The sequence below is a fragment of the Ranitomeya imitator genome, chromosome 5 (genome assembly GCF_032444005.1).
Source record: "Ranitomeya imitator isolate aRanImi1 chromosome 5, aRanImi1.pri, whole genome shotgun sequence".
Lineage (NCBI taxonomy): Eukaryota > Metazoa > Chordata > Amphibia > Anura > Dendrobatidae > Ranitomeya > Ranitomeya imitator.
Window position 1 is genome coordinate 517,595,240 of NC_091286.1, and position 21,189 is coordinate 517,616,428.

General features: G+C 42.6%; 1 protein-coding gene across 2 annotated transcripts in view; it reads left to right on the plus strand.

Moving 5' to 3' along the window:
• Window positions 1–19,289, plus strand: part of LOC138638317 (glutamate-rich protein 6-like) — a 113,001-nt gene extending 93,712 nt beyond the window's left edge. For both annotated transcript variants that reach the window (XM_069727526.1, XM_069727525.1), the window contains 2 exons: window positions 17,636–17,873; window positions 18,874–19,289. In XM_069727526.1, coding sequence (XP_069583627.1) covers window positions 17,636–17,873; window positions 18,874–19,194 — 559 coding nt within the window. In that variant the 3' untranslated portion in view covers window positions 19,195–19,289. The remainder of the gene's footprint in view (window positions 1–17,635; window positions 17,874–18,873) is intronic.
• Window positions 19,290–21,189: the final 1,900 nt, after the last annotated feature.

Here is a 21,189-nt window from a genome sequence, read left to right on the forward strand (position 1 = left end):
ATCATCCCCCATTCCCCGCACAGCGTCTCATCATCTCCCCATTCCCCACACAGTGTCTCATCATCCCCCATTCCCCACACAGCGTCTCATCATCCCCCATTCCCCACACAGCTCCTCATCATCCCCCCATTCCCCACACAGCGTCTCATTATCCCCCTATTCCCCACACATCTCATCATCTCCCCATTCCCCACACAGCTCCTCATCATCCCCCCATTCCCCACACATCTCATCATCCCCCATTCCCCACACAGCGTCTCATGCCCCTATTCCCCACACAACGTCTCATCATCTCCCCATGCCCCACACAGCGTCTCATCAGCCCCTTTCCAAATTACATCCTGAGAGCCTCACACCAAGTTCTGCGTCCTCCGTCCTCATTCCCTTGTTATTTGTATCCTGAGTCCATGGTGCAGCTCCTCTCCTCACACGGCTCCATGCTGCAGCCCTCGGTCCTCTCCTCACACGGCTCCATGCTGCAGCCCCTCGGTCCTCTCCTCGCACGGCTCCTCATTTCCGTCTTCTCGTCTCCACCAGCAGCTTCCTGCAATCGACTCCTCCCCCTCAATTAATCAGCGTACTCAGGACAAATTGGACAACAACTTTTGGGGTCCAATTTCTCTTGTTACCCTTGGGAGAAAAAAAAATTGGGGGGGGGGGCTAAAAAAACATTTTTGTGGGAAAAAAATTAATTTTTATTTTCACGACTCTGCGTTATTAACTGTAGTGAAACACTTGGGGGTTCAAAGCTGTCAAAACACATCTAGATAAGTTCCTTGGGGGTCTAGTTTCCAAAATGGTGTCACTTGTGGGGGGTTTCTACTGTTTAGGTGCATCAGGGGCTCTGCAAATGCAACGTGATGCCTGCAGACCAATCCATCTAAGTCTGCATTCCAAATGGCGCTCCATCACTTCCGAGCTCTGCCATGCGCACAAACGGTGGTTCCCCCCACATATGGGGTATGAGCGTACTCAGGACAAATTGTATAACAACGTTTGGGACGAATTTCTCCTGTTACCCTTGGGAAAATACAAAACTGGGGGCTAAAAAATTATTTTTCTGAAAAAAATATATATATATTTTCACGGCTCTGCATTATAAACTGTAGTGAAACACTTGGGGGTTCAAAGCTGTCAAAACACAGGTAGATAAGTTCCTTAGGGGGTCTACTTTCCAAAATGGTGTCCCTTCTGGGGGGTATCTACTGTTTAGGTGCTTCAGGGGCTTTGCAAATGCAACGTGATGCCTGCAGACCAATCCATCTAAGTCTGCATTCCAAATGGCGCTCCATCACTTCCGAGCTCTGCCATGCGCACAAACGGTGGTTCCTGTATCGGCGTACTCAGGACAAATTGGATAACAACTTTTGGGGTCGAATTTTTCCTGTTACCCTTGGGAAAATACAAAACTGGGGGCTAAAAAATAATTTTTGCAAAAAAAAAAAAAATTATTTTCACAGCTCTGCATTATAAACTTCTGTGAAGCACTTGGTGGGTTAAATTGCTCACCACACATCTAGATAAGTTCCTTAGGGGGTCTAGTTTCCAAAATGGTGTCACTTGTGGGGGGGGTTTCAATGTTTAGGCACATCAGGGGCTCTCCAAACGCAACATGGCGTCCCATCTCAATTCCAGTCAATTTTGCATTGAAAAGTCAAAAGGCGCTCCTTCCCTTCCGAGCTCTGCCATGCGCCCAAACAGTGGTTTACCCCTACATGTGGGGTATCGGTGTACTCAGAACAAATGGCACATTAACTTTTGGGGTCCAATTTCTTCTTTTTCCCTTGGGAAAATAAAACAAATTGGAGCTGAAGTAAATTCTTTGTGAAAAAAAGTTAAATGTTATTTTTTTTTAAAACATTCCAAAAATTCCTGTAAAACACCTGAAGGGTTAATAAACTTTTTGAATGTGGTTTTGAGCACCTTGAGGGGTTCAGTTTTTAGAATGGTGTCACACTTGGTTATTTTCTATAATATAGACCCCTCAAAGTGACTTCAAATGGGATGTGGTCCCTAAAAAATATTGGTGTTGTAAAAATGAGAAATTGCTGGTCAACTTTTAACCCTTAGGGAGTTATAACAAAAAAAATTTTGGGTTCCAAAATTGTGCTGATGTAAAGTAGACATGTGGGAAATGTTACTTATTAATTATTTTACATGACATATCTCTGTGATTTTAGGGCATAAAAATTCAAAGTTGGAAAATTGCAAAATTTTCAAAATTTTCGCCAAATTTCTGCTTTTTTATATCGAAGAAATTTTACCACTATCATGAAGTACAATATGTCATGAGAAAACAATGTCAGAATCGCCAAGATCCGTTGAAGTGTTCCAGAGTTATAACCTCATAAAGGGACGGTGGTGAGAATTGTAAAAATTGGCCCGGTCATTAACGTGCAAACCACCCTTGGGGCTTAAGGGGTTAAAATGTAAATCAATTCGCATCTTTATATCTTCTATCTTTCCCTACATTCCTGAGAAATTAGCATGGTCATTCATATGCAAGTGATGTATCAAGTTCTCTGAGGCTATGTCCACACTTTGCAGATTCCACTGCGGATTTTTCCGCAGCAGAATTACAAAATCCGCAGTGAAAACCCGTCGCGGTTTTTACTGCGGATTTATCGCGGTTTTAACTGCGGTTTCTTCTGCGGATTTTCATCTGCAGTTTTCTATTGGAGCAGGTGAAAATCCGCAGAAAAGAAGTGACATGCTGCGGAATGTAATCCGCAGTGTTTCCGCGCGGTTTTTTCCGCAGCATGTGCACTGCGTTTTTTGTTTCCCGTAGGTTTACATTGTTCTGTAAACTCATGGGAAACTGCTGCGGATCCGCAGCGCTCAAATCCGCTGCGGATCCGCAGCAAAATCCGCAAAGTGTGAATATAGCCTAAGTATGACAGAGCATTTCCCCCAAGCCACTGCCTCCTGAGCTTGTCTCCCTGCTGGTACCAGCCTCTTTAGCTTGATTGACAGCTCAGAGTAATTAGACAGTGAGCTTTCAATCAATATCATCAGGTTAGTGCTGGACAGCGAAACTACCTGGGAAGGCAGAGTGCTCTCACACCCAAAGCACTTAACAACTCATTTGTATATAACCAAAACATTAATTTCTTGGAAATCCTCAAACAGATAGAAGATAAAAATGTGCTGATGGCTTTCCATTTCAAAGACGTGCGTGCTCATATATGCAGTTTAATGAGGGGATTAATCTTAATGACAGATTCCATTTAATAAGTTTAATTAGGCAATTCAAGCCAGGACTATCTGGATAGAGTGGGAGAACACCCTTCTGTCCTCCATCCATTTTCTCATATTTACATCCAAACAAGTACAGATCAATGTGGGCTTCACTGCTGCTTATACAGGGTGGAGCGCGGTAATTTGCTTTTTTGCACTGCATGCTGTGGCGGCACTGTCGGTCGAAGAGAGGGGAGAGTGGGTGTGGCTTACAGTGGCTGATGGGAGATTTGTATTCCTCTGCCTTTCAGTTGCCATCATGCAGTGGACACGTGAGGAGAGGTCATTTTGTGTTGAAGCGTATTTTTCAAATGCCCACTCGATCATTGCAGTGCAGCGTGCTTTTCGTTTACAATTCACTGTTCCTCCACGCGGACGTGTTCCTGGACGGCAATCAATTGTAAATTGGGTGAATGCATTCAGAACAGCAGGGAATGTGTCATGTGTACGAAGGGGACCTGAGAGAAGGATTACAACACCACAAAACATCGAGAGAGTTAGAGCAGCAGTACTGCAATCTCCGAAACGCTCTGCTCGGAAGCAATCATTTGCTCTTGGCATTTCAAGACGTTCTCTCCACCGGATTCTTCATGATGAACTGAATTTTCACCCGTATAAAATGTGCGTGGTCCAACATTTGTCAGCATGGGACTATTTGACACGGCGGACCTCTTGTGAAGACATGTTAGCAACGATACCCCGTGACGCAATTGTGTTTTTTTCTGATGAGGCACATTTTCACCTCAGTGGGTGTGTAAACAAACAAAATATGCGTTACTGGAGTGAAACAAACCCCAGAGAAGTTCACGAGAGACCTCTGCATTCGGACCGCGTCACTGTGTGGTGCGCCATATCACGAGTAGGCATCATTGGTCCTTACTTTTTTCAGGATAATGGTCGTGCCATAACTGTGAACTCCGAACGGTACTTGTCTATGATACAGGATTATTTTCAGCCGGCTCTTGAGGCAATGGAACTAGAGGATACATGGTTCCAACAGGATGGTGCCACTGCACACACAGCGAGGGTTACCATGAATTGTTTGAGGCAAATGTTTCCTGGACGGCTTATCTCTTTGAGGGGAGATGTGAACTGGCCAGCACGCTCACCAGATTTAGCCCCATGCGATTTTTTCCTTTGGGGTTACCTGAAGTCTAAGGTGTATATCAACCGTCCCAACACCTTGGAAGACCTAAGGAACAATATTGAAGCTGAAATTGGCAGAATACCAGTGGACATGCTTGTTAGAGTTCATGAAAACTTCAGAAAACGTATGCAGCAGTGTGTGGATAGCGAAGGTCGACATTTGCCAGATACACTATTTAAAACCATGTAATTTAAAAATTCCATTACTGTTCAGTATAATTAAAATATAAAATAAATTTTTTTAATGATCATAATTTTTTTATTTCATTCCCAAATCAGCAAATTACCACGCTCCACCCTGTACTACTTTGTTGCCTTTTCCATCAATTTATCTATCTATACACTTCTCAACATTGAAATTGTAACACCAAGAAGAAAAAGTTGTGGAATTATGGAAATCACAAGATTGATAGACATGTTAACTATATAAATATGATCCAAAAATGGAAACAACATTTTTAAAACATCTCAAATTATTCAATATGAAATAAGAGAGCCATGCGCAAAACCACATGCACTTAGGCTAGGTTCACATTTGCGGTTGAGTCCGCAGCGTATCATCCAACAAACGCATGCAAAAATGCATGATAATGCAGTTTTTTATCCACATCAGCTTACATATGATGGCAAAAAACCACGCTGCGTTTGCATGCGTTTTTGCATGGGTTTGCGCTTTTTATGCGCATGTGTTCGATATTTCCAGGAGGACGTGTCTCAATGGGCAGGTCCAAATAAGTTACTGGACATGCGCAGTCCGAAGTACGCAAGCGCATCAAACGCAGACATGCGTTCCCATAGACAGTAATTTGTTTTAACGCACTCATCCGCATGCGCATGCCTGCGCATAGTTGACGGAAATTTGCCACCTCAAAAATTGTACTCCGCGAAAAGACGCATGCGTAAGCAAATGCAGGCGAACTCATGCAAACGCATGCACCTGCGTCTACAATGTTAAAGATAGGAAATCAAGACTCATGCGGATGTATGCGTCAGAAATGCTGTGGATACAGCCACAAATGTGAAAACAGCCTTACACGCCTTGGCAGCTATCAGTGAGGTTATTAATGGTTGTCTGAGAAATGTTCTGCCGTGCTGATTGTACTTGGCCACGAAAATCATCAAGATCTGCTGTTGGCAGCTCCTCTAGCCATTGCCAACCAATAACGTCCCAGATGTGCTCAATAGGAGACAAGACCGAAGACACAGCTAGCCACACAGGCTACTCACAGTAGCACCGGGAACATTTAGCCTGGCATTGTCACATTGAAAAACAGCTCATGGGACATTTTGGATAATTGGCGTTACCATGGTTTTAAGGTACATTAACTGGTTGAATGGAACCAAATAGTAAAAAATTTATAACGCTCTGGCAAAAATTAAGAAACCACCACATCAAAACCCTACCATGGGCAGCCCAATCTCCAGACCTGAACCCCATTGAAAACCTCTGGAATGTAATCAAGAGGATGATGGATAGTCACAAGGCATTAATCAAAGAACTTTTTTTTACCTATCACCACATAGTCCTAGATTTGCCGCAACATAATAATGTTGCTTAGTGCATCCCAGACTATATAGATTGAAAAAGGAGGCCAAATAATGGTCTATACATATATAACGAAATATAGTACATTTTATTATATATATCAAAATAATGCATAAAAATCACATGAACAAGTCAAATACTGTGAGCAAGTACAAAGAGGGCAATCCAAGACAAAACATCAATATCCACCATAGTGGGACTAGCTGGGGGTGCCATTAAGTCAATGGTACTAGAGATGGAACACATGAAAAGACCTGAATAAGAGGGAACATAAATATTCCTATGGTAAAGTATATAGATTGCTGAGACCGTGGATGGATATCAAATTATATTTACACAAGTGGAGAAACTGTACCAAAGTAACATCATTAATATAGCATAAGTCCCTTTCATAATGCACAAATAGTGGAGCTTGTATGAGCCTATACCTATGTACAGTCACCAACTTGTGAGAAAAATCACAACTGGTCATAGCATCAACAAATATTCATGTAGTACCTGTGGCCATAGCTAAAGCTGTTGTATCTCCCCTGCTGTCACGCTGGTGGATTATTAATCTAAGAACTGCTTACATTTTTGCGCCAGAAGCAGTGCGAAATACTGGTGGAAAACATGCCAAGACGCATGAAAGCTGAGATTAAAAATCATGGTTATTCCACAAAATATTGATTTCTGAACTCTTCCTGAGTTAAAACATTAGGATTGTTGTTTCTAAATGATTATTAATTTGTTTTCTTCGCATTATTTGAGGTCTGAAAGCACTATTTTGTTTTTTTTTATTTTGACCATTTTTCTTTGTTAGAAAAAAAATACTAAATTTATTGCTTGGAAATTCGGAGACATGTTGTCAGAAGTTTATAGAATAAAAGAATAATGTACATTTTACTCAAAAATATACCTATAAAGAGAAAAATCTGACAAACTGAACATTTTGCAGTGGTCTCTTCATTTTTGCCAGAGCTGTATATGAAAAATATATATATGCCCTAGCGCTGCCACTTATATATGGGCGCTTATAGCCGCATGTGCTGATGCACCCCTTGCCCACATGCATAAAAAACTGTGCTCACTAGAAATAATGTACTGCCATGTGCTAAAAAGCTCCCATGATGAACATAAATGTTATGCCCAACAGTGGCGCACATGGATTTATGGACCCACTGTACCACAGAACCGGGCTGCCTCGTAAGGAGTGTAGCTAATCGGCTACCAGGTGTTCACTGGATCTCCTGATGGTTGAGATAGACGGGGCTGCAGGTGACCACCAGATACCAGTCCTGGACAGAGCCCGGTACTGCAGCTGCTGAAGTTCGCTGACACTGATTAAGGACTAGGGCTCCATTCACACTAATAAGTTCTGGCTCCTCTACAGAATGGTTACTAACACGGATTTGGGCTATGTTCAGACATGGCTGATTTGAAGACTGGTTCTTGCACACTGGATAGAAACAGACAAGGGGACAAGGTTTCAGACAGTGAATGCACACGGACCAGGGGAGCAGGTTCAGGCATGGCCGCCCACGGACCAGAGGAGCAGGTTCAAGCAGTAGCCGCACTCAGACCAGGGAAGTAGGTTCAGGCACAGGCTGCATATGGACCAGGGGAGCAGGTATTCGACTGGCCGTGTACTGACAAGGGGAGCAGATTCAGGCACTGTCCACACATGGACCAGAGGAGCTGGTGCAGGAACTGGCCGCACTTGGACAAGGGGAGCAGGTTCAGGATGCTGGCCACAGACAGACAAGGGGTTCAGGACCCTGGCCACACCGGGACCAGGGAACCTCACAAGTAGGAGAAACTACACACTAATGAACATTGTTGCTTGGGCAGCGCCCTAAGGGGAAGGGAGTCTTTTATACAAGATTCCTCTCAGCTATTGGCCGGGAGCCATCTTGCAGGTGTACTCTGATATTACAGTGAATGCCTCCCAGCCATTCACTGGAGGCATTTTACTTTGGTGCGTGTCCTGCCCCTTTACGAACAGGGGAGCACACGCATGCTGACACTGCTGCGAGGAAATGGGGCATGCCCAAGCAGGAGACATGCTAGCAGAAGGGGACCATGCCATGATGCTGGAGCAGTGAGTATGTCAGCGTCCCTGCATGGAGGGTGAGGGGGAACCATGCAGGGCTGCTGGCAATAGTGTTACAATTAATATGTGAATGAGCCTTACCTCTCAGTGATAATAATCTGTGTCTGACCAGCTTTTAAAGTTCTCTCTGATGAACAATGGTCCGCGATGTGCAGGATAATACTGCGATGGATCTTGTAACTTCAGATTTGTGCTGTGTTACACAAACAGTGTTGGCGGTGTTCTTGCTGTTCTTGCTCGGTTAGATATCTGTTTGAAAAAGAAAACTACTGCCCTGTGTACCTGTGACGTCACTAGCCACAAGCTCTCTACGAGGCAATAAAAAGAGTGTGAATGTACCTATCTGACGCGTTTCTGAGGTATTGTCCTCTTTTGTCAGACATTAATAGGTTGGCGTTACCGTGATTTGAAGACTAGAAGAATCAGTCTACCGTACACTATGCCACCCAACACAACAATCCAGTGAGTAGGACATTTCTTTGTGAAGGTCTCTTGATGGTGTTGCTCATGTGGTCTCCAGACCAATCTCCAGCTATCATTTCATCCAACATAAAAGCGGGACTCATCACAGAAAAGGAAAGACTTCCATTCCAGCATCCATTACCGTCTCGCTCTGCACCATGATAGCCATTGAGAGTTTTGGTGTGAAATCAATAGAGCACCTGTAGCTTGTTATCTGGCACATTGCTCAATGTCATGCCATCACCTTCTGAGGGCTTCTATAGACAGTTTGATGCCTTAGGCTTGGTATGTGAAGTCCAATTTCACTTGCAGTACAGAATAAATCAGTCGTGGAACCAGTGGTACAGCCATTTCTCAATAATGTCCAGATAGTCATTTTCTAACTCGACATTATTAGCTCGTACAGTGGGGCAAAAAAGTATTTAGTCAGTCAGCAATAGTGCAAGTTCCACCACTTAAAAAGATGAGAGGCGTCTGTAATTTACATCATAGGTAGACCTCAACTATGGGAGACAAACTGAGAAAAAAAAAAATCCAGAAAATCTCATTGTCTGTTTTTTTAACATTTTATTTGCATATTATGGTGGAAAATAAGTATTTGGTAAGAAACAAACAATCAAGATTTCTGGCTTTCACAGACCTGTAACTTCTTCTTTAAGAGTCTCCTCTTTCCTCCACTCATTACCTGTAGTAATGGAACCTGTTTAAACTTGTTATCAGTATAAAAAGACACCTGTGCACACCCTCAAACAGTCTAACTCCAAACTCCACTATGGTGAAGACCAAAGAGCTGTCAAAGGACACCAGAAACAAAATTGTAGCCCTGCACCAGGCTGGGAAGACTGAATCTGCAATAGCCAACCAGCTTGGAGTGAAGAAATCAACAGTGGGAGCAATAATTAGAAAATGGAAAACATACAAGACCACTGATAATCTCCCTCGATCTGGGGCTCCACGCAAAATCCCACCCCGTGGGGTCAGAATGATCACAAGAACGGTGAGCAAAAATCCCAGAACCACGCGGGGGGACCTAGTGAATGAACTGCAGAGAGCTGGGACCAATGTAACAAGGCCTACCATAAGTAACACACTACGCCACCATGGACTCAGATCCTGCAGTGCCAGACGTGTCCCACTGCTTAAGCCAGTACATGTCCGGGCCCGTCTGAAGTTTGCTAGAGAGCATTTGGATGATCCAGAGGAGTTTTGGGAGAATGTCCTATGGTCTGATGAAACCAAACTGGAACTGTTTGGTAGAAACACAACTTGTCGTGTTTGGAGGAAAAAGAATACTGAGTTGCATCCATCAAACACCATACCTACTGTAAAGCATGGTGGTGGAAACATCATGCTTTGGGGCTGTTTCTCTGCAAAGGGGCCAGGACGACTGATCCGGGTACATGAAAGAATGAATGGGGCCATGTATCGTGAGATTTTGAGTGCAAACCTCCTTCCATCAGCAAGGGCATTGAAGATGAAACGTGGCTGGGTCTTTCAACATGACAATGATCCAAAGCACACCGCCAGGGTAACGAAGGAGTGGCTTCGTAAGAAGCATTTCAAGGTCCTGGAGTGGCCTAGCCAGTCTCCAGATCTCAACCCTATAGAAAACCTTTGGAGGGAGTTGAAAGTCCGTGTTGCCAAGCGAAAAGCCAAAAACATCACTGCTCTAGAGGAGATCTGCATGGAGGAATGGGCCAACATACCAACAACAGTGTGTGGCAACCTTGTGAAGACTTACAGAAAACGTTTGACCTCTGTCATTGCCAACAAAGGATATATTACAAAGTATTGAGATGAAATTTTGTTTCTGACCAAATACTTATTTTCCACCATAATATGCAAATAAAATGTTAAAAAAAACAGACAATGTGATTTTCTGGATTTTTTTTTCTCAGTTTGTCTCCCATAGTTGAGGTCTACCTATGATGTAAATTACAGACGCCTCTCATCTTTTTAAGTGGTGGAACTTGCACTATTGCTGACTGACTAAATACTTTTTTGCCCCACTGTATGTTGCTTGTGCTACAATGAACACCCTGCATAGCCTAAACGTGGTACCATGGCCTGCAGCTTCTCTGTACTTGTCTCCCATTGAGCGCAATGGAGACGTCATTGGTCGGCAATAACAAAGTGAGCTGCTAGCAGTGGATCTTGATGACTTGTGCACAAGTACATTCAGCGTGGCAGAACATTCCTCAGACGACCATTATTATCCTTATTGTTAGCAGCCAAGATATGTAAGTGCGGGTATTTTTGCGTGTAGCCCTCAAACTTGATTCTGATTAACTGTTTTAAAAATGTTATTTCCTTTTCCTCATAATTTGGATATCATTAACATGTATAATATTCCTGTGATTTCTATGGTTCCACAACTTTTCCTTCTTGGTGTTGCAATTTCAGTGTTTACAAGTGTAATTCTTAATGGTTGTCTTGTTTGTGTGGTGGTCCAATCACTACCACTTATATAGTATTTAGTGTGCATCATAGCTTGTACCGTACAGTAAGACTATAATGATTGTGTAAGTGAACTATAACCTTGTCTGATCACTTCTAATCATTAATGAACACTGAAAAATGAAATCTAAGGCATAGCTGAATCATGGGGTTAGTGTTCATCTGACACTCTGGGCTTGGAGATAACCAGCTCCAGTATCAGCCAGTTCTGCTGTTCCTGCTTCCTGTGCTGCAGAAATGTAATCCTGTATCACTATAATATAGAACAGTCTGCCATCTTCAATATTTCTACTTAATGCTAAGACCATTTTACATTATTTTTAGAAAAGTGTGAAAATCAAGATTCCTATCATTCGACTGCAAAAACAACTCAATATGAATATAAAAAAAAATGGAATATCTGCCTTCGTAAATTCTATACGTATTGCTTAGAAATAGTATATGGCTCTCGCAGTGCTCTATGTAAACTCATGCTACTTGCATTCAGTGTGACGGAATCAAACTTAATTCCCATGAGTAAATATCTTCATGAAAACAATAACATTATCCATAGCCCTGAAGAGTATTACCGCTAATGCCTTATATTAGGGTCCCTAGGGCTACCGACTATCAGCGGGGCTGCCATCACGTCTACAACTAGGGTGCCAACCTCATCACTACCGGAGATACCGCCTCACCGGAGCTGCAGCAACCCTCAACCTATTGTCTCCTTCCCCACCATCCTGTAGAATGTAAGCCCGCAAGGGCAGGGTCCTCGCCCCTCTGTATCAGTCTGTGATTGTCAGTTTGTTTACTGTAAGTGATGTCTATAATTTGTATGTAACCCTTTCTCATGTACAGCACCATGGAATCAATGGTGCTATATAAATAAATAATAATAATAATATTATTTATAGACATCTTCTTGATGATAGAGAATCTGTCGGTAATATCAAGCCCTGCAAACCGCATATATTGGCACATTCATTGACACCTTCTCACTGGGTGCACAATTATTAGGCAAGTGAGTATTTTGACCAGATCAAAATTTTTATAAATGTTTTTCCAACTCCAAGTTGTATAAACTTGAATACTTATTGGTTTTAAGAAGATAAGGTGATGCGCAACCTCCATGGAGTGCCTGGAAGTACAAGGTGTCCAGTGCTCACAGACACGGCCAAGGAACGGAAGGCTGAAACCCAACCACCATGTAACAAGACATAGAAATGGAAACGTCAAGACTGGGCCAAGAAATATCTGAAGATAGATTTGTTAAAGATTTTATGGACTGAAGAGATGAGAGTGACTCTTGATGGAATAAATGGATGGGCACATGGCTGGATCAGTATCTAGCACAAACCTCCACTTCGACTCAGATGCCAGCCAGTTGGAGGTGGGGTACAGCTATGGGCTGGTATTATTAAAAATGAGCAAGTTGGACTTTTTAGGATTAAAGATTAACTAAAATTCAACTCCTTAACGCCAGCTTTTAGGTGATACTTTCTTGAAGCAGTGGTGCAGGAAAAAGTCTTTATATCGATCTGCAAGAGAGCACAGCTGACCGCACTACTGCTTAGGAGAATAATTATGCCTGCTCACCTGCGATGGGAGTGTGACCGCTGGATCACGGGTGCTCCAGCCCAAACATGTCATAAAGTCTATCCAAGTAGAAAAGAAAAGGCAGCACTCACCGATCCTTCCAAGAGAGGTAGCTTTATTTGCTTATGTTAAAATCCACAGCCGGGGTGCAGATTTACAGAGTGCGGCGAGCCTGACGGCCATTTCGCGCCCACAGTAGAAGCGCCAGGTGGGTGCGAAACGGCTGTCGTCAGGCTTGCCGCACTCTGTAAATCTGCACCCCCGGCGTGAAGATTTTAACAGGAGGAAAAAGTCTTTACCTGTCAAGAAACCCATGATTTTTATGGATGACAATGCTCCATTGCATGTATTGAAGTACTCCAATGCGTGGCTATTCATTAAAGGCATTAAAAATGACAGAATAATGACATGGCCCCATCTCACCTTAACTTAACCTTAATGAGAACTTGTGGGCCCTTCTTAAATAGGAGCTTTATGGTGAAGAAAAACAGTACACCTCTCTGAACAGTGTCGGGGAGGCTGTGGTTGGTGCTGCCCAAAAAGTTTATCATGAACAGATTAAGAAACTGACAGACTCACTCCATGGATAGAAGGCTTTTGTCTGCTATTGAAAAGAAGGGAGGCATATTGGTCACTCATATGTTATGTTAAATATTCAAATGAGGTGTTAAGTGCTCTGTGAATGACAAAGCACTTCCCAAGCCTCCACCTCATAAGGTTGTTTCTCCACCTAGCACCATCCTCTTTTGCTTTAATGATGGCTCATTGGCTGATTTCCTTACCTGGCGTCTGACCTCACACAGGTAATGAGCTATCAATTAAGCTAAATTCCCTGGTGCTAGGTGGGGAAATAACCCTGGGAGGCCAGTCTCACACGTCCAGATAATTCTGGTACCGGAGAAAACGGTACCGGAGTTATCCGTGACCATGTGTCCGCGTGCTCACATAGGCCATCCGTTTGGGATCCGTGTGATGTCTGTGAGTACGTTTTTAGGGTCCGTGTGCTGTCCGAGGGCTGTCCGTGTGTCCGTGTATTGCAACAATTTTTACAATTTTAACCCTATGACAGAAAAAACGCACACGGATGGCACACGGACAACATCCATGTGCAGTACGTGTTTACACGGACCCATTGACTTTAATGGGTCCGTGTGATCCGTGCGCTCCCACGAACACTGACATGTATAATAACCATGTATAAGTATATAAGGGGACAATACAAATATCTTGCTGAGGATCTGTTTATACCAAGGAAGGTGACGGGCACAAGGGGGCATTCTTTGCGTCTGGAGGAGAGAAGGTTTTTTCACCAACATAGAAGAGGATTCTTTACTGTTAGGGCAGTGAGAATCTGGAATTGCTTGCCTGAGGAGGTGGTGATGGCGAACTCAGTCGAGGGGTTCAAGAGAGGCCTGGATGTCTTCCTGGAGCAGAACAATATTGTATCATACAATTATTAGGTTCTGTAGAAGGACGTAGATCTGGGGATTTATTATGATGGAATATAGGCTGAACTGGATGGACAAATGTCTTTTTTCGGCCTTACTATGTTACTATGTTACTATGTCTCCGTGTTTTGCAAACGGACACATGGTCCGTGAAAACACGCTGACGTGCAGAGACACATTTATTTTAAATGAGGAAACTGTCACCACACGTACCGGAGCCACTGACATGTGAAACCGGACAGAGGCAGAGTCTCGGGAAGTGCTCTATCAGGCTAAGAACACTGAATGCCTCATTTTCATAATTTCTCAGGAATGCAGCAACAGATAAAATATATAAAAATGTCCATGCATTTAGCTGTCAAACATCTGCTTGCTCATATATTTAGTTTGGGGTGGCATGATCTTACTGACAGAATCCATTTAAAGCTGGTGCACTGGATAAACAATGTTGCAGTCTCCCTCTTGGTGCACTGTATGTCATAGTTATTAGCATAGTGTCTGTCATCATATACATAATGTATATATTATGTGCAACTTATTTAACTTTCTATTTAGAAAAGGTCCATCCTGAGGTTGATTATCCTCTGCACCATATTCATCAATATACGTGTTTATATAAAAACTGGAAAGACAAATAGCTCAATAGGGTCTTTTCGGGATTACAAAGAAAAGAGTAAAATGGGATTTGCTCACCCGGGGGCGATGTGAAAGTCACAACCCCTTTGCTTTTAGATCACGATAGCTGCTGCAGATCCACCAAAACAGAGAGTATACAAACTTGGAGATGGAAGTGGATAAGAATCCCTCGCTGCCGAGGATCCAAAATACAATAGGAGGCCAGATGCGGTATGGATGCGGTTTTATTTGTCAAAGTGTTTCGAGGTGATCATACCTCTTCATCAGGACAACCCACAACTCTCCTTTTCATCTTCACAAATAAAACCGCATCCATACCGCGGATTTTTAAAAAATGTTGGCTCAAAATATTGGTGTAAGTGAGGCAAGAGGTGCTGTAAGGAATAATGTGGAACATATCTAGCAATTTATCTTACAGAGTGCACAGTTCTGAGAAAATTGCCATTTTTTCTGCCTGTCTAATGTGGCTTTATCCTGCCTAGCCTTAGCGACATATTGTCACTGCATTTCCATTTTAAATATATTGTTCCATCTACCCCATTATCTATAATTATTATCTTTTCCGATTAGACTTCTCATTTTCTTATTTTGGCCTGTTTTAGTTGATAAAGTCGGAGATATGTTAATCCCCAGGTAAAGCTCAATTAATAGACTTTGGAGGTCTTTGTGCTTTATTGTGTTTGCATTGGAAGTTTACATAAAAACATGATTTGAACTGAAGGGCGTATTGTTATTGATCGCCTTCAAAAAGCAAAAATAAAGCAGGAGAATTGAATATAAGAATTATTGTATGATGAATCTTCTGCCTTATTTTAGAATACCGGAAAAATAAGGACTTTGTGTATTTGTGGGCTGTATGGTAAATGCCATGGGGCAGACGTCATTCTAACAATACAGCAATTAATAATCCATTCTTGGAAAGGGAGCGGACATCGCTTACAGACATTAGCCATAGAGTACAAATAGGCCGTAATCATCGCATGGACGCGGGCTGCTTGTTTGGGTATACATCAGAATATATTCCTCTTGATGACTTAGAACATGGTCAGTTTCCTCAGTGTGCGGCAGGAACCCTTCAGACTCAGACTTCAGAAAATGTGTAGCATAGTCCTGCTACAATACAGACATCTCTAAGGCCGGGTTCACATAAGCATATAAATAAATCATCCGCTTTTCATCCAGAAAATTCAGACGATTTGTCATCCGCGTGCAATTCTTATGCAATCTCTGCCCAATCCGTTTTTGTACAGCAGCAGTTAATAAAAGTTTACAACACTAAATGTATTAAAGAACTGCAATGTATATGTAAAAATCTATTCTCTGTCATTATACTGGGGCTCCATATGGAATCCGATTTTTTTTTTTTTTAAGGGAATCTGTCAGCAGCAGCTTTTTGCTATGTAATCTGAATACAGCAGCAGATAGAGACTGAAACACAGAATTCAGGGATGTGTCACTTGTCAAAGTGTGTACTGTTTACTATCTGTGAAGGATTTCTCTTTTTGGGTGCTTTTGCACCAGCTAGTTGGTCTCATCTCGGCTTACGCCCCTCCCCCCTTGTAAAATGGGACTCAGACGTATGTGCCAACGGGGCCATAGACTATAATGGTGCCAGCAGAGCGAAGGTGTGCTCTGTGGGGCATCATTTGTAGGCGTGAACGCTTACTGGAGGCAGACACTAATGCACCCCTGCGTCTGAGTGTCCTCCTAGAGATTCATGAAGTTCACAACAAGGAAAATGCCCTGTGTGATTGCACGATATATATGAATTGCCACATACAGAGCCATTATTGACTTTTTACATTGTTTGTGCTACCCCTTCTGAGAACAGCATAACGTCGGGGCAGAGACTCTCATTCCAGTGATGTGTCACTTACTGGGCAGCTTGTTGTCATTTTGATAAATTCTTTGTTTTCTCTGCTGCAGATCTACTGAATGCTGAGCTCTGTATAACCCCGCCCACAACACTGATTGGCAGCTTTCTGCCCATGTGCATTGTACATAGAAAGCCGCCAATCAGTGGTGGGGCGGGGTTACACAGAGCTCATAAATTATGCTTGACTACAAGGCAGCAGGTTTACTAGTCATCCTCTCTGGCTGATTATACTGTGATTTTATCAAAACTACAGCCAGCAGCAATCAGCGCCTCTGCCACTACATTATGCTGATTTCAGATTAGGTGGCAAAAACTTGGTGACACATTCCCTTTAAGACACGGGGTGCACAATATTGTAGTAAATGGTGTGCTCCACAGTAATTTTATGGGTTCTGGACACTACTAGCAGTTTGGACTATATGTGCCCCTTTGATAAATTTGAATCAGTAGGCGCCATGTTTTATGACTTTTGCATGCATGAATTCTACAGCACTAGTGATAGAGGGTCACACTACCTCCCCCTACAAGAAAACAAATTATCTCCTATCCATTGACTAGTGGAAAACTTTCTTTTCATTAGTGGCCCGACCAATTCTGTCTCCCGCACAATATTCTTTTGCTGCAGCCTTGCGGGCAGTCGGGAGGCTGCGTACCAGCTATATAGAAGGATCTGTCACATGTCGATTCCTGTTTCTGCTGATAAGTATCAGTGAAAACAGAATTGTCAAATATAAGAGCTGCTCCGTTCTATTTCTGACAAGTGTCTGCTGGATGTTCCCTGGCGTCATCTGCATATTGGAAGTATGTAATAAGTCCCATGCATTGTCCTACATACTGCACATAAATAGTTAAATGCCATTTTCTAGTAACGTAATACAGAATATCAGCTGTAAGAAGCTCTTGGGCTGCCGTCACACTATCAGTATTTGGTCAGTATTTTACATTAGTATTTTTAAGCCAAAACCAGGAGTGGGTGATGAATGCAGAAGTGGTGACATGTTTATATTATACTTTTCCTCTATTTGTTCCACTCCTGGTTTTGGCTACAAATACTGATGTAAAATACTGACCAAATACTGATAGTGTGACGGCAGCCTTATACCGATTAATATCCTGACACATGGATGAAATGCCTTACTATGTTCTTAAATATCCAGGATAATTCTGAATCCAGTGGGAGGACAATACTCGGACTGCACAGGAGGAAGAGTGCGGCGATGGCGGTGGAGGAGCCCTGACAGTGTCCGTCCTTGCGTTGAGTTCAAACCAATATTTATAGCCTTGAACCATCAAGTGGGGGTCAGAATATTCGAGAAAGATCGGATTTACGTCACATTTTTGGCAATGGGGAAGCAAGCAAAATTCAACGTTGGAGCAAGAAAATTGACATCACAGGTAAATGAGCAAAACTGGAAAGCAAGAATACGACCACTTGTTGGGGGGGAAGGAAAGGGTTGTACAGAGCAAATTCATCCTTCATGTATGTCTTCTGTGTGCATGAAAATGGAGGATGGCTGCTCAATCATAGTTATCCCAACAGCTTGGAAATGCTGCACCACTATGGGCAACAAGATGTAGTAGAAGCTGACAACTTGATCATTGTAGGAAAACTGTCCAGATGACATATATTTTATACACTACAATCCGTGCTCATCCTGGGCACAGGGGTCTACCTGCCAATCCCCCTCATGTTGACAGATTTTCTTGTGTAAGTGTGAATACTCAGCTGTCAATCCTGATTAGGGCTGCCCATCAGACTCCTATGCCCAGTGAGTTCTAAGCAGGGATTTCAATGAATAAAATACAAGTTTAACTAAAACTTTTTCACCAATCAGTATATCAATCTGTCCTTTCCCCCGGCAATGTTACATGCTGACGGCAGGTCAGACTGATTATTGTTTTATTGTTTATTTGTATGATTGAGCTATTTTAGACTCCATCTCATTTGGATTGCTTACCTTCTCTGCTTCCTGACCTTGCCTACTTTTAGTTTGCGCCCTCTTGCTTTGTATTTTCACTCTTCTAGTTCTCCATTCCGATCCAGGCTAGTTTTTGGCTCTACCTTTGCTTTGTCAATACATTGGACTGATTTATCCTGATCCTACATGACTAGGTAGCCTATGGCCCATGGGAACGTAGATCCAAGACCCAAAACCAAATAGCGGGACAAGTCGTCCTAGAGATAAAATATGCAATTCCTTTTTACACTTTCTGTAAATATCTCAGAACATTGATGGTTAGGAACATTGAGGCCGACGTCAGCTTGCTCAACACTGGACTGAGGAAAATCACATTATTGTGGAAGCAGAAAATAACCTCATCAAATTAAATGAACAGCGGCAATGTTCTTAGTACGGCTTTCCTTCACAATTTCACTATTACTTTTAATTGACAGGTGGTGAAAAGAGAAGGTGATTTACAGATGAAATCAGCGGAAGATGAGCTCATGCTGCTCGCCATGAAGATCAAGTTCCTGAGTTTGCTGAATAAATGTCACGAATGTCTGCATTTCCGGTCTAAAAAGCAGTGGGACAGAGTCCAGCCGTCCTCCTTTCTGGTGGCTCAAGCACAAAGGCTGATCTACCTCTGCAGCGTCTGTCACGTTAACAAGGATGTCTGCTCATCAGTCCAGGAGATCTTAAGCAATTATGTACCTTGTGACGTACGCGGTAAGAAGTACGGTAGTTCACATGCTCATCACATGCTGGATTCCTAGCACAAGTCATGTCGTGTAATATTTTACATTCCGTTTAGGCCGATTTACAACCATTTGTGCTAATAATTAAAATTTAATTGATTTTTTTCCTTTTATTTTGTATTTTTTCTTTTCTCGCTCTAAATAAATTGTTATCCCTTACAAGCATCCCAGTCGAGCTCCCTATCACACACAGACGAGAGCGGAGAGGAAACCCATACAAACATACAAGTTCTGGGCAGATGTCGCCCCTGACCATATTTGGCCCCAGGCCCCATGATGACCAAGTCATTTATATGTCATTTACTCATTGTGGCACCAACAGGACTTCTCCCATTTGGCCACTTTTCCATTATTATTTTTTTGTTAGTCCAAGGTCCACGATCATATGAAAGGTACTTAAAGGGAACCTGTCACATAAAAAAAACACTATTAACCTGCAGATATGGGGTTAATCTGCAGGTTAATAGTGTTCTGAACCTGCCCAGTGCTGGTGATGGAACTAAGAAGACAGACACCTAGTGTTCATAAACTCTGCAAGTTTGTGGAAATGACAGTATCCATTTAACCCCTTCAAGACGCAGCCCTTTTTCATTTTTGCGTTTTCGTTTTTCGCTCCCCTCCTTCCCAGAGCTATAACTTTTTTATTTTTCCGTCAATATGGTCATGTGAGGGCTTATTTTTTGTGGGATGAGTTGTACTTTTGACCGCCATCATTGGTTTTACCATGTCTTGTACTAGAAAACTGGACAAAAATTCCAAGTGTGGTGAAATTGCAAAAAAAGTGCAATCCCACACTTGTTTTTTGTTTGGCTTTTTTGCTAGGTTCACCAAATGCTAAAACTGACCTGCCAGTGTGATTCTCCAGGTCATTACAAGTTCATAGACACCAAACATGTCTAGGGTCTTTTTTATCTAAGTGGTGAAAAAAAATTCCAAACGTTGCTAAAAAAAATTGCGCCATTTTCCGATACCTGTAGCGTTTCCATTGTTCGGGATCTTGGGTCGGGTGAAGGCTTATTTTTTGTGTGCTGAGCTGACATTTTTAATGATACCACTTTTGTGCAGATATGTTCTTTTGATCGCCCGTTATTGCATTTTAATGCAGTGTCGCAGTGACCAAAAAAAGTAATTCTGGTGTTTTAAATTTTTTTCTCGCTACGCTGTTTAGCGATCAGGTTAATCCTTTTTTTATTTGATAGATCTGGCGATTCTGAAGGCGGCGATACCAAATATGTGTATGTTTGATTTTTTTTTATTGTTTTATTTTGAATGGGGTGAAAGGGGGGTGATTTAAACTTTTACACTTTTTTATTTTTTTCATATTTTTAAAACTTTTTTTTTTACTTTTGCCATGCTTCAATAGTCTCCATGGGAGGCTAGAAGCTGGCATAGCCTGATCGGCTCAGCTACATAGCAGCGATCATCAGATCGCTCCTATGCAGCTTTATTACAGGCTTGCTGTGATCGCCACCCTGTGGTCAAGGAGACCTCTACTTGTTATACCGAGTACCGACGCATCACTGACCCCCGATCACATGACGGGGGTCGGTGATGCGCGCATTTCCGGCCCGATAGCCGGAAGCGGTAGTTAAATGCTGCTGTCAGCGTTTGACAGCGGCATTTAACTATTTAATAGTGGCGGGTGCATCGCGATTCTACCTGACGCTATTGCGAAAGGGTTGTCCAGGCAGAAATGAAAAGTCTGCAGTTGTCCAATGTGAATGCAGATTGCCGAGTCGCGATTTCCCTGTATTTCACAAGCAGGTGTGCCACATGTATGTCATTTTCACACTCGCAACCACATGCCGACTTGACTCATCCAGCGTCTCTCAATAGAAGAGAATTAAGAGACACCAGATGAGTCTAGTCAGCATGTGACCAGAAGTATGAAAATGACATACTCTTAAGGTACCTTCACACATAACGATATCATTAACGATATCGTTGCTTTTTGTGACGTAGCAACGATATCGTTAAGGAAATCGTTCTGTGTGACAGCGACCAACGATCAGG